General features: G+C 45.9%; 1 protein-coding gene across 3 annotated transcripts in view; it reads right to left on the bottom strand.

Moving 5' to 3' along the window:
- LOC120822581 (fibroblast growth factor 14) overlaps positions 1 to 13,038 on the bottom strand; it is a 37,755-nt gene that overhangs the window by 19,242 nt on the left and 5,475 nt on the right. Inside the window, exon 1 of one of the 3 annotated variants that reach the window (XM_078099659.1) lies at positions 11,003 to 11,149. The exons of 1 other annotated variant lie outside the window; for it this stretch is intronic. In XM_078099659.1, the coding sequence (XP_077955785.1) occupies positions 11,003 to 11,072 (70 nt within the window). In that variant the 5' untranslated portion in view covers positions 11,073 to 11,149. Of the gene's footprint in view, positions 1 to 4,655; positions 5,472 to 11,002; positions 11,150 to 13,038 lie in introns of those variants that run through there. One more of the 3 variants, XM_040182370.2, reaches the window with a different exon arrangement.

The raw sequence follows: 13,038 nt of genomic DNA, 5'->3' as shown, positions 1-13,038 counted from the left end.
TGAAAATGTGCGTGTTCAGAATGAACGAGTAAAGGTACAACCTAATGCACGGAGACAGAAAAGAGGCAACGACTGACCCAGTTTATGGGGAGAGAGTATGTGAGACAGAGCGAGAGAGGGGGAGACTGGGGTGTTTTCCATCTTCGTGGAGGATCCATCTTGTGCAGCGGGGGAGAGGTGGGGAAGAAGGGCCTGTGAAGCTTGCAGCCGCCACTCAAACAGACAAAACTCGCAGGCAGCGCTCTCCCCGCTGCCTGAGGTGTGCTGCAGCCAGCGAGTCTCCTCAGCCAGACCACACACACAGCCAGTGGACCTGATGCCCCCACCGGGAGGAGGAGGGTGCACCGTTTGATCGATTGATTGCATTATTGCCTCCATGCTCCTATTGTTTGGATTTAATGTATTTCTTTGGTATATTCCATATATTATTCTATATTTGCAGAGTTTTCATTAAGCACTTAGTGAATATTGAGATTGGTATTGATGATGAAAAGGTTTTTTTTATCCTTTGCTTGTCACAAGGAACGGTCTGTACCTTCATGCGTTTGGGTTAACGTCAACCCGCCTGACAGCTGTGATATTTCTCGCTGCTTAATGGTTCACAGTTTACCTGCCCAGCGCCCGTCTGTCACAGAACACAAATCAGCACACAAAGCGGGCCGACTGAAGTCAATCACGTATCAGTCACAGTGTGCCGATTTGTCCAGCGAACGACCAAAAGCACTGCTAAAATGCAATTTATTGGCTATTATCTTTTTAAGCCTGCGATGTTTGACACATCTTAAGTTGTGTTCATTTGAAGGAGAGTGTCCTTTTCTGTCTAGCTTTGCATTTACATATGTGTCTTTGTGTTGCCTTATGACCCTGTGTGATTTATTACAGGTGCATTCAAGTGTAATAACGAAATTCCGTCCCTCTCTGCCAATGTATGTTTCCCGCAGTAAGATACCGCTGTAAGTTGATAGGATTTAGGCCTGGACAATCATCCAAAAATGTAATAGCATTCATTAACTGTTTAGTAAATACTCTGAAATCTGTAGAATTGAAAACAACAACAACTAACCACAGGCTGAACCAATCAACTCACAGTCTAATCCAGAACCTGTAATACTGTATTGATTAAGCAAACATTAGAATAGAAGCAACGTGTGAAAGGATCTATTAATCTTAAGTGATATGACTTATCTCGGGTATAGATTTTCAATCACATAGTTCAGGCCTATTGTGAGTCGAATTACAGACTCAAATGGTCTTATTGTTGGTTTTGGCACAACTCCCGGCTGTAACGGATGAAAGATCAATAATTCTCCACAGGGGACCTCCCTGCTGCCTCCACTCTGCATCAACTCCTCTTCTGTTTACGTGTCTCTCCGTGCACCCAGCGGCCAGTTATCCCGTCGCTCACCTCCGACCTGACGTGCCCAGCCCGTTGCCACAGTGACAGGTCGTCAAGGTGATATTCCCACTTTTCCCGGTGTCTCCACATTGTGTCTGTTACTAGGGAAATTCCCATTGTCGCGTTGCCTTGGCAACTGCCTTGTGATTCCAGACTGTTCCGGTGGAAGGGTATTCCCCAATCCACACACACACACACACACACACACACACAGCTACATTTTCATCATAATGTCCCGGCTGATCTCTTATTGTCTGTTAATTTGCTTAGTAGATATAGTGTTTAAAATACCAACATGGGCACAAGCTATGCATCAAAGACCTTCTCTCTCTCTCTCTCTTTTCAACACCATCTCACCGAGCAACGGCCCCCCGAAGTATAGAAATCCCGAGCAGCAAGTGAAAGCAGCCATTTCGTCCAACCGATTCTCCCCACCTGCTTATTGCTATGCGTGATGCAAACTGAGGTGACAGTGTATGCTATGAAGTCAAAGTTCCAGGTGCCTGGAAGAACCCAAAGCATTTTTGAGCTGTTAATCGATGATGAAATTAATGACTTTACTTCATTACGTCCCCGAAGACGCACATACACCTCCTCCCTTTAACTGAGTTCTTCTCTTGTTTGCTGCGAGCGCCACAGAACCGTTTGCATTGAGTAAACAACATTCCAGCGGACGGCTGGGATGCTCCGCTCCGCTTTGTGGTTCGCGGTTTACCTGGACACGTATCGATCTCTCTACTGCGGATGTAATTTATTGTCTGTTATCTTTCTTCCAGAACTTGTCATGTCATTTATATTTCAGTGTTCATGGTGAATACCGAGTAAAAAGATGCTGCTGAATTGGACCCGGAGGCGGAGAGCGTGCCTTCCAGCCCAGCTTTGCATCCATCCATCTGTTGGCTCATAACCCGTCTGATAGGGATATATTACAGGAGCCTTTCGTGGCGGCATGTAATTCTAAAAAAAAAAATACTCCTGGCTGGTCGACGGATATTCATAAGGCCGCCTGATATTGAAGCTACCGAAAGCGAATATTTTGTGGCAGTGGATTATCTTTTAATTTGGCGGGGAACTCGTGTTCATCCTGTCACAATCAAATCCTCCACTGAGAGTCGGGCCGATGAAGCAGCTTTAGGTGCGGTGCCATCTCTTAAAGACTGATTTAAATACGGTCCTCCCACACCAGTGCCGTGAACCGTCCCCTCAATGGTAACATAGCGAGACAAGCCGTGGACGAGCAGGAGCCTCCATCGTGTCAGGAATGGACTGATATCACATTTGAATAAAAAGACAGTTTTAAGCCCCGAGTCGGTCCAGCTGTGACCAATACAGCACGCAGGTTGGAGCGGTTTTCAACGACACATTTGTGATCAAGTTGTGATGTCAAAATAAAAATGTTGTCTCTCCTTCACAAAACCTCTGGAAGACAGTCGGGGATGTTGGCATTTCTTTCTCGCTCTCTCACACACAAACACACACACACACACACACACACACACACACACACATTGTGGACATTGCCAAGCTTTTACCAGCAGTTCTCACAGAGGGGAACACAGAGGAGGGAGTGATGGGAAAAGAGGGAGGGAAAAAAATACAATGAGGCTGGAAGGTAGGATGAAAGGATGAGAGGTATGTAGGGCTAATTGGGTGGAGAAGGTGGAGAGGAGGATGAGAGAAGAAGGAGAAAAGGGTGAAAAGCGTGGGGGGGGGGGGGGCAGAGGGACGGAAGCAAAGAAATTTAAAGAGTCAGAAGGAGAGGATTGAGGAAAAAACAGGAAATGAAGCTGGAGGAGGGGATGAAAGTATCTGGGGTAGGGAGGGAAAGGTGACATAAAGGAAATAAGGAGAAGAGGGTGGATCAGAGGAATGAGGAGAAACATGGGAAAAATAAGACATAAATGAAAAAGGTAAGAGGAGAAATGAGGAGATGAGGCTGTAGATCTACGTAGGGAGGAAAGATACAATAAGTAGGGTCAAAAGAAGGTTAAGGGGGCAGAAGCAGACGGAGAAGAAACAACGTTTGACAAAAGGGTAAAAATGTGGACTTAAGGGAGTGAGGAGAGGAAGCTGTTGGTCATTTACTCTTGTAGGGAACAAGGAAGGAGAAGAAGCAAGGAGGGATGAGAACATCTAAGGGAAAGAGAAGGGAGGGAAAAAGGAATGAGGTTGTTGTCGAAGAGAAAAAGGACAATAAGGAAACGTGGAGAGGGAAAGACGAGGAGAAGAATTCAGAGTAACTGAAGCGAGAAGAGGTGACAGAAAGAAAAATGGAGGGAAGAAAAGGAGGAGGTGAGGACCTTTGATTTGTCTCTCCCCCATCACTAATCGGACCAAACTGGTGGAAACCAATCCCCACCAACGTGACTCCTCACATTCGCCTCTCCTCCGTCTCCTCCTCTGCCCCTCACCTCGTCTCCTTCTCTCCCCCCTTCATCCTGCCCTCCACACTCCGGCACCTGCTGCTTTCTCACACAATCAATTGATTACAGCGGCACTTATCGCCTCTGCTATTGAACGCTCCTCTCACTAATCTGCATTCACCGCCACACATGATCAAATCTGTGCACTGACGGCAAGAAGGTCCGTCCCAACTTTGAGTCCGAAGGGTGGACAATTTGGACTTTTTAACCCCCGAGTGAGGAAAAAACGTGTTTCCGTTTTTCAATCAAATGGAAAAATCTGAGCATTCAGAGATTTCAGAATAAGGGCGAGGTGCCAGTTGAGTCCGACATGCTGCTTCTGTTGAGGCAAAATCGGACTGTTTCCGAATTATGAGCTGCAGATGAGAGAGCGAGGTAGAGATGCACAGAGACAGACAGAGAGAGAGAGACTAGACAGACTAATCTATGGCTTCAATAATACATGTACCGGGAAACTACTGGACCACAAGGCACCACAACAGTGACAGTGTGCGTGTGCACGCACGAGCGCCCCTGTGCACACACGACCACCCTTGTGCACGCACAACGTGTGTCTGTGTGTGTCACCAGAAAGCAGAGAGAAAGGAAAAAGAGGGAAGGGCGAGTTTGTCTGGCTGAGTCTTGTGCATATTGGGTTATGTGCGCGTGTATGGGCGCGCGCGAGCGTGCACCAGGCAGGTCGTGCGCGTGCGTATGTCGTTTGTGTGCGAATGCGGCCGCGCGTAAAAAAGTGCGTGCGTTTCTACATGTGCGCGGAAGCGCGCGCCCGCAGATCCATCGGCTGTCTGTGTGCATGCGTGCGTGCGCGTTTGTCCCCCCCCCCGCCCCTTCCACACCTTGTCTCCGTAGCCTCCTCTTCTTCAGGCCAAATATCCGGACTTTGGAGAAGATGTCCACCAGGTTCCCGTTGCACAGCCCCTGCTTCTTACCGGGGCTCTTCCGCCGCCGGTGGGGGGTCGGCCGGTGCTGGTGCTGCTCCCTCGCCTGCCGCTTCTGGCGGATCAACCCGCTGGCGATGGCCGCTGCCATGTCTCCGCCGAAACGAACACAGCCCCGTCTCCGTCCGTGTCTCCAGTCTCTTCGGTTGTGTCCACCGAAGGGGACGGAGCGCGGACGCAGCCAGACACGAAACCTCCGGTCTACCGGGTATCACGGCCCCATACTTCAGCCACGGGGCGGGTAAAGTCCAAAATGAGCACACACCTCCGCGTTACAGCATATCTTCTGTCATCATTATTCTCCGGGTCGTTGGTTTCGGTCCACCTGCGGGCGGGATACCTGTCCGTCACGTTTCACCTGCAGCTGTCAATGAGCGGCTCCTCCAACCGATTCAACCGGACCCGGTTTGTCAGTTTCTGTCCCCATGGTTCAACAAAAAAAAAAATCAGAATGGGGGAGAAAACAAAAAAAGGAGCACAACGCCTCAGAAAGCGATTCCAGCCTCTTGAAGACGTCCGTCTGTATTCCGCCGACGGAAGCGCGACGCGCGCGTGCAGCCGCGAGCTGCTCCGAGCTGCGTGAAACTACCGAGAGTTACCGAGCGCATCACCGGAAAGAGGGCAGGTCGCCTTTCAAAGTGCAGACTCGACGGGATCCGAGTTTGTCAAATAGCTTTTATTGGCTATAAGTGACTCACGTTACAGACACACAATTTAACCTTTTAGAGTGTGGACAATTTGCTGTGTTCTCCGTGTTCTTCTCTCCCGGTGCTACCTGTTGCTGCCATCAAGTGGTCAATATTCATCTGATCTATACTATTATTTTTCGATTTTATAAAAATGATACTTACATCACAGCTGTTTCAAATAGTCCAACTTTTTGTTATATTTTTATCAACCATTTATCATTAGGTATTAATTATTTTAGGAGTGTTTTATAATGTGCTATGTTGTATTAACTTGCACGTCTGAAAAAAAAAAGCTCATCTATTTCTATCATTGTCGGTCAGTATACGGCGACTCTGCATACCAGATATCTCATTGTCAACTAGGTTGATTGTCATCAATGTGCTGATAGAAGACGTTTTCCTATTTTTTTATAAAAACTACCCTCTTTTAATCCCAATAATGGATTTAATCTGTCATTACAGATAGAAATTGACATGAAGATGCATTCAAGGAGGCTTAAAAAAGTAATTACATGACAATACAATTACTATTACAATAATATTTAAAAATGAATATATTAGTGCTTATAGCATCTGTAGAAACTGTATTTTATCAGTATTCATTTCCCTTCAAATATCAGATTTCAAACCATAAATAATGATGGTCCTATATTCTAGTATTTCTATCAATGTTGTGTGGATCAAAAAAGGACTTAAGTGCAGCGGGTGAACCCTATGGGATTAAAAAAGAATTGGATATCGCTTTGAGGCTTGAAGGTCTGAAGTCAGAACACAAAAAAGATTTCAGCACCATGGACAGCGAACACCCCTTTTTTAGACACTGTTTCTCTGCGTGTGTGTGTGTGAGTGTGTGTATTATTCATAGAAACACACTCACAGACATATCACACACAGTTTTCTTCAACACATCACAGGAGATTATATATATATATATATTTATACACACATGTTGCATTCCTCGCGTCCACTAGGTGGCACTAGAGTGTTTCAAGGAACACAAACCCATCAACAGGAGCTCACTGAATTAACAGCGGATGAACATCAACAATATGTGTGCACTTCGTAATGTTGAGCAGCCGTGGGGGACTCCTGCACAACATTAACGTGTGTGTGATTCTATCAGCAAACAGGGTATGGTATATTTTCATAGACTGATATGACACGCATGCCTCGCACGTGTCTCTCTCCGGCTGGCAGAAAAGATACGTGTGCGTGTGCCTGTGTGTGTGTGCCTTTGTATGTGTGTGCGCGCGCGCAGGGATGGGGAGGTGTGTGTACGTTTTATCCAGGTCACTCAGTGAAGGAGTTATGAATAAATCAAAGCTTAATTTACATTAAAATTCATCTCCTCTGCTGCTTTTTATAGCATCAGAGGAAGGTGTGACACAACTCTCGAACTTCAAAAGAAAACATTTTCACCCCCCCTCCCTCATCCACCTACCCACTCCCCCATCCCTTCCCTCAAGTCGGACTCGTCCCAAAAACTCTCTGCTTCAATTTGTGAACACGCACACAAAACCTGCCAGTGAGCTGATCTATGTAATAAAGGGCACAAATATGATTTTTACGGGCAATAAAAGGAAACACCTCCCTCGGCTCGGCCTGCATCGATCAAGCCTCAGAGCTTACAGTTGATTTGAAAATATTTGTCCTCCTGCAACCATGAAAAGGGAGCACGTGGCGTGTGGGAGGGTGAGGATGACTGTGTGGTTCTGGTTCTTTGTTTTCTGTGCCTCTCGAGGCCCTTATGTGAAACACTTGTGAAAGTCTTTTCCAAAATAATATTCATTCAAATCAAAGAGAGTTTGGTCGTATACGAACTAAGCTCATTTTTAAAACTCATTTTATTGATAAGTCTCCCTAGGTGGCGCTCTTTGGTTGCCTGTGGGGACTCTGGCTCCTCCCAGCAGTCAAATTGGGCTAGAAAGGAAGGAAGAATCACACTGGGCCGTACCTGCAAAAGGTGTGCACCAGCGGAGAGGATAAGAGGTGATGAGAAGGGGAGGATGGGGAGAGATGAGACCGGGCGACGGAGGGAGGGGGGCAGACATAGAGCTAACAGATGTGGGCGGGTGTTCCCCAGACAGGAGTGTGAGGATAGCCGCTCTCAACTGAGCAGCATGAGTCATAATTCACGCTCAGGAACCCGCCCACACACACTCAGCGCAGCACAGACGCGGGGAAGTCCACTGTTGCCTAGGTAACGAGTGATTAGTGACGCAGGTGAATCTCCAAACAGAGAGAGAGAGGACACCTGCTGAATGCAGAGAGGGCAACACACACTCTCGCAATACACACAGACACACACATCTGGTGTCAGTTGCAGTTGTCGTACTGCGTCTCTGACTTTCTGCTTAGGCTGGGTTTGTGTATGTCACTCTGTCTCCCTCTCACACACACAAACACACACACACTTCTCCCATGTAATCTCCTCGACTTCTTTCTAGTTCTTCTCTGATCTCCTCTGTTTCATCTCAGTTACTCTCCCTTCCTTGTCTCCTCTCATCTTCTTTCCTCATTTTTACCCTCATCTCATCCCAATAATCTAATTTCCTTTCCCTTGTCCAATCTCATCTCCTTTTCTCCTCTTCTCGTAACATCTCCAACTCAGCAGGGAGGCGGAGAGGAAATGGAGTTACTGAATTATTCATTCCGCCCCCCCTCTCTTTTCTTACATCTGTCTGCTGCCTCTAGTGTCTTGACGCTCCTCATTCTCTCTCATCATGAATTTCGTCTGACGCCTCTCATGCTCGCGGCAAAAAGACCAGTGAACAACTTTACATCAGCTCTGTGTCCGAAAATGCACTGGGACGTGTGTCACAGGGAGAGAAACAGCTAGCATCAGCTAGTATTAGCGGTCGTAGCAGACCGAGTAGGGCTGCACAGTACACCGGTTCAAACAGTAACTAAGGCTAACTAACGAAAAAAAGGAATGTATGTCTATTTTACTGTGAACAGTGGATGTAAAGGCTTCTCTGTGGAGCACTTCAGGCGCTCCAGCGCTTTTAGTCTGTGGCCCTCTGAACACCTCACACATCATCGATCTCTAGTTTAAAAGATACGAGTACATTTCACAGTAACAGCAACAAGAAGTGCTGTTTTGAATACGACCGCTGCTTTCGGAGCTTCGGAGTGTGAAGTATTAAGAGGGAAAGTCAGGTTTCTCCACAGTAAGAAGACCGTGGACATGTGAAAGGGACGCATACTCACAGCTACTTTAAAAGCAGCGTGTTTTGAGGGATTTTCACAGAGAGGTCAGAGGTCACACGCGGCTGATGGAGCGGGAAAAGGTGCAATTGACATTTGTGACAATTTTCCAAGCCAACAGCTGAAAATGGAGGACGCCCGCAACAGAGCGGTTACATAATGGCTCTGGATCTTTCCCCCAAAAAGTCAGAAATCCAGAGGAAGACGGGGGAGGAAGGGGGAGCGGAGGGTTGAAGGGGGGACTGTGAGGATGGGGGAGAGATAACTAGAGAGGTTCTGTAATTTAAAAAATGTTACACAACATGTTGTTCCAGTTTTCAGAGGAAGACAAGTCCTTTGTAATTTGCAATAATCTTTGTCTTACTCTCAGGTGTGCATGAATAGGTTATGAACCTTTTTTTTTAAATACAAAAAATGTGAAATCACCAGTTATTCCTTTGGTATCCGCTGTGAGAGGCGGGTAATTATTGGTATCGGCTGGTATTGAGTGGTTTAACCTTATTACCTGAGTATTAAAATGAGCAGGTAAAGGTTTGAGAATCTGCACAAATTTACAGAACCTCAAAAATAAGATGAAGGTTGTGTACAAGCAGCTTGAGCTTTGTCATGCTGTCTCCTCCTCCAAATAGATTTTTCTTTTAAGAAATACATACAACACACAGTCGGGGAATAATCACGAAGCAACAGGATATCAACAGCGTCACTCAAGGACAGAATGTTGCTTGAGCTGCCTGCTGCAGACTGGACCATCGTCAGAGTGATGTAATGCATCCATAGTTACTCCTGAGTGTGCTGCATTGATGTGGGTCATAAAGTACTTGGAATTAAATGTTTTTCCTCCCGAAGCAGCTGCACTCGTTCTGTGCTCCACTCATGAGTGATGACATCACCGAAAAACTGCCGGCCACTCTGCGACCGGGCGGTCACGTCTCCTATTTGATTGTGTTGGCAACTCTGTCACAACAATTTGGCATCACCAAACAAAGGCTGCACATTTGACTTGGCTGATTTTATTTGTTGTTGTGTTTATTTGTAAACTATTTCATAATGAGTTTGGAATGTTTTGTTGATGTAGTTGCAAGCTGAGAAACAGTGACAACATGTCAACTAGCTCAAAGGCTGCAGTTTGGACGGGCGGACTGGATAGGACACTACTGTGGGCGGATGTGAAAGAGAGATAAAACTGTCGGAGTGTTTTAAGTACCACACACACACACACACACACACAGAAGCAAGACTTAAGATCATTGTTCTCTGCAGCTAAAGTGTGAGTGAAACAATGCCTAATCTCAGTTATTTCTTTGAGAGGAAAAAGGTGTCATTCCTCACACCTCGCCGTGGATGGAGGCTCACAGGTGGTGTTAGGGTTGGAGGAGCGTAGAAAAGGATTTCTCTGTATTGTCGTGGTCAGTCGTGAGTGTCTGGTTCTGCTGGGTATAAACAAAATAAGAGTCTAACAAAGCCAGTCTTCAACAATAAAAACTCAAATTTGATGCAATACAACAGTTAGAAGTTGTATACTTAATAGATTGAGATGACAACAGGCGGGGTATGACCGCCCATTTGTTAAAATAACTGCTCTCGGTGGTGGAAACACATTTCCGAGACTGACTGTGAGGCTGAACAGAACAGACCTCTGACTAATCGCTTTCCCCCACATTGCTGCATTAAAAGGCACCTTGTATTCAGAATGGGGACGTGTGTGTTCACTAATCCCTCTCAGCAACGATATGCGAGGATCCCATTCAGCCCGCCGGGGCATCTAATCCAAACCGTGCCACAACACAGATCGAGGAGCAGCACTTCTAGCAGACCCAAATACAGCTTTGAATAACAGCGATTCTATCAGCAGTTTGCGGCTGTGTCGATTACCTGGGACCTCAGGGAGAACCGGCTAACGGGTTTGAGATGACTGAGTAACAGGTCGCTCAAAATTAAAACAAAAAGGCATGAAATTGATCCCAATCTTCTCACTTCACAAGAGCGAGTATTAATTACTGGCGCTAACCATCAAAACACAATATAAAAATGAGGTGAGACTTGCCTGGTCTCAGACTGCTTCGGTCAATTAACTTCTTACTCACGTTTTAGAAAATGTTGTATCGAGTGCGAGCCACAGCAACAAGCACGAAGACTAACCAGCCTAAACTAAGTTACTCTTAAACTTTGGTCACATAGTTCTCATCATGAAAAGTGTAAATAAGTCAATACACAAACCCAGACGGTGACTGCGAGGAAGAACTCATGTAAAGTCTTGTCTTTTAGGATTCTGTGCAGATGTAAAGCATCATAGACCTGCTCTCTCAGGACAGATGCACACAGCTGTTTCCAGTGTAAAGATCATCCTACCTGGGTCGGCTCTGCCCATAGCAGCCTTTATTCTCTTCTCTGCTACCTTCAGGATAAAATCATAGTCCATGACTAGCGCACACACACACGCACACACCTGTTAACTGCAGCCAGTTGGACTCTACTGGAAGCTCGCTTCTTAAAAAACTCCTAGTAACCCCCCCTCCAACGCGGCGTCAGGCGAGGACACAAACAGAGAGCGGGACGGATACGACCATTATGTCATGCAGGCCTGTCATCGAGCAAAAGGTTAAAGCAGACAAGGAGAGACTAAAAGTCAGCTTGAGTGTGTGTGAGCGAGGTGGAGCGGACGAAAGAAGTGGAGAACAGATAAAGAAACAAGCTTACAGAGTGAGAACTCATCGTCAGTAGGGTTTACTTTGTAGTCAGGTCACTGTTTAAGTTATTAACTCAAGGCCAAACCAAGCTGTAGTACTAATATTACTTTTTTCATCATAATAGCTTATTTACTTTGTTAATTGTTATACTTATTCAGTGGCATATTGTTACATGTGGATGCGAAAAAACCAAATGCAGCCGAACAGAGCACGAATACGTTATATTAAATAAAAAATAACGGTAGAGGAACAAGATAGTGGACCCTGGGATGAATGCGTTTGCATTTTTACAAATTTAGATGGAAACCTTGCAGGGCAGAGAGAGTTGTATTAAGTCAGCATTCTTCTGACATTAAACACATTTAATCAGCCGGAGAGTCCGTGTCACTTCTTATCGTGAAAACACTTCTTTGCGGAGCCTTTGATGCCCTGCTGCTTATTTTAAGTGCACTTGGAAAAATAACACTCAGCACCCACTCTCTCCTGACAGAAACCTGGAGCGAGAGCCGTCCAAACACACACACACACACACACACACACACACACACACACTTCCCCTTTTACTCATGGCTTCATTTAGAAAATTGTAGCGTTTCCTCTGCTGAACAGACTGTAATCAGCCGTGCGACAGTGTCATTGATGTTTTTTTATTTGTTTGACAACATTCAATAACAACAAGCAAAGATACAACTATTTTATAAATTACACTTTCAGGAATATTCTAACACCAAGTTATAGTTTCTATTTAAACAACATTTTTCTCCATGTTTGTTTTTTATATAATGATATAATACATCATTTTATATAAAAACACAGCCCCAAAGGCTGTGACTCCCATGGGCCCCCTCAGCCTTCACCGTGATTGATTGGTATTGGGAAGTATGCGTATGAGGAGCATAGAGTCAACCAACTCCTGGGGGGGAATACTTTTGGGGGCTTTTGAACCTACAAAGTGCATCCTAGTTTGGTTTGATCATCTAAACGACCCGCATGACCGCGGTGTGCGTGCGTGTTTGTGGCAGGACGCGATCAGTCGACAGCTTGTGAGCGTGTGAAGTGTGACGCACACGACAGTTCAGACGAGAGCGGATCCGACGGGCAAAGTCAAAAAATTGTATTTCTGCACACTAGGTGGGTTTTGGACGATGAGGACATGAGCTAATGAGTCCATCCTCTCTCACGCACACGCAGGGATTATATTAGAGTACTGCACCAAAACCCGCCTCGTGACCTCAGAGGACACACATCACTATGACTGTCAGCATTCTGTCACCTCATCACTTTTGAACAATGTAGCAGCCAGCAAGTGAGAAGCAGAGACGGGGAGAGGCCGACAAATTGACTATGTTTGCAAAGCTCAAGGAACATATGGCATGGCTGTCTTTGATGGGAAGATATATGCATAGCTTTGAAATAAAAAGGTGTTGTGCTGTACTCCAGCTTTTGAATAAAATATTAAACACGCCTCCTTAATGGCAATTTGTCTCGCGCGCCTTTACGCGCGGGTTATAAAGGCCGAAGATCTGGGTCACGTCCTATGGGACACCAGACATTGAGCAACACTTACTCCTCTTAATAATAAATAATGCTGATGCAGGTTCATCTGGAAGAGACTCGACCCTGGAACTCCCTTCACACGGTTCCAGCTGTTTCTACAAGAGGACACGCTGTAGTGTGACCATTGACGACCTGGATTCG

The sequence above is a fragment of the Gasterosteus aculeatus genome, chromosome 1 (genome assembly GCF_964276395.1).
Source record: "Gasterosteus aculeatus chromosome 1, fGasAcu3.hap1.1, whole genome shotgun sequence".
Taxonomy (NCBI): Eukaryota; Metazoa; Chordata; class Actinopteri; order Perciformes; family Gasterosteidae; genus Gasterosteus; species Gasterosteus aculeatus.
The sequence above is the reverse complement of the archived record's forward strand: the minus strand, read 5'-3'. Positions and strand labels throughout refer to the sequence as shown.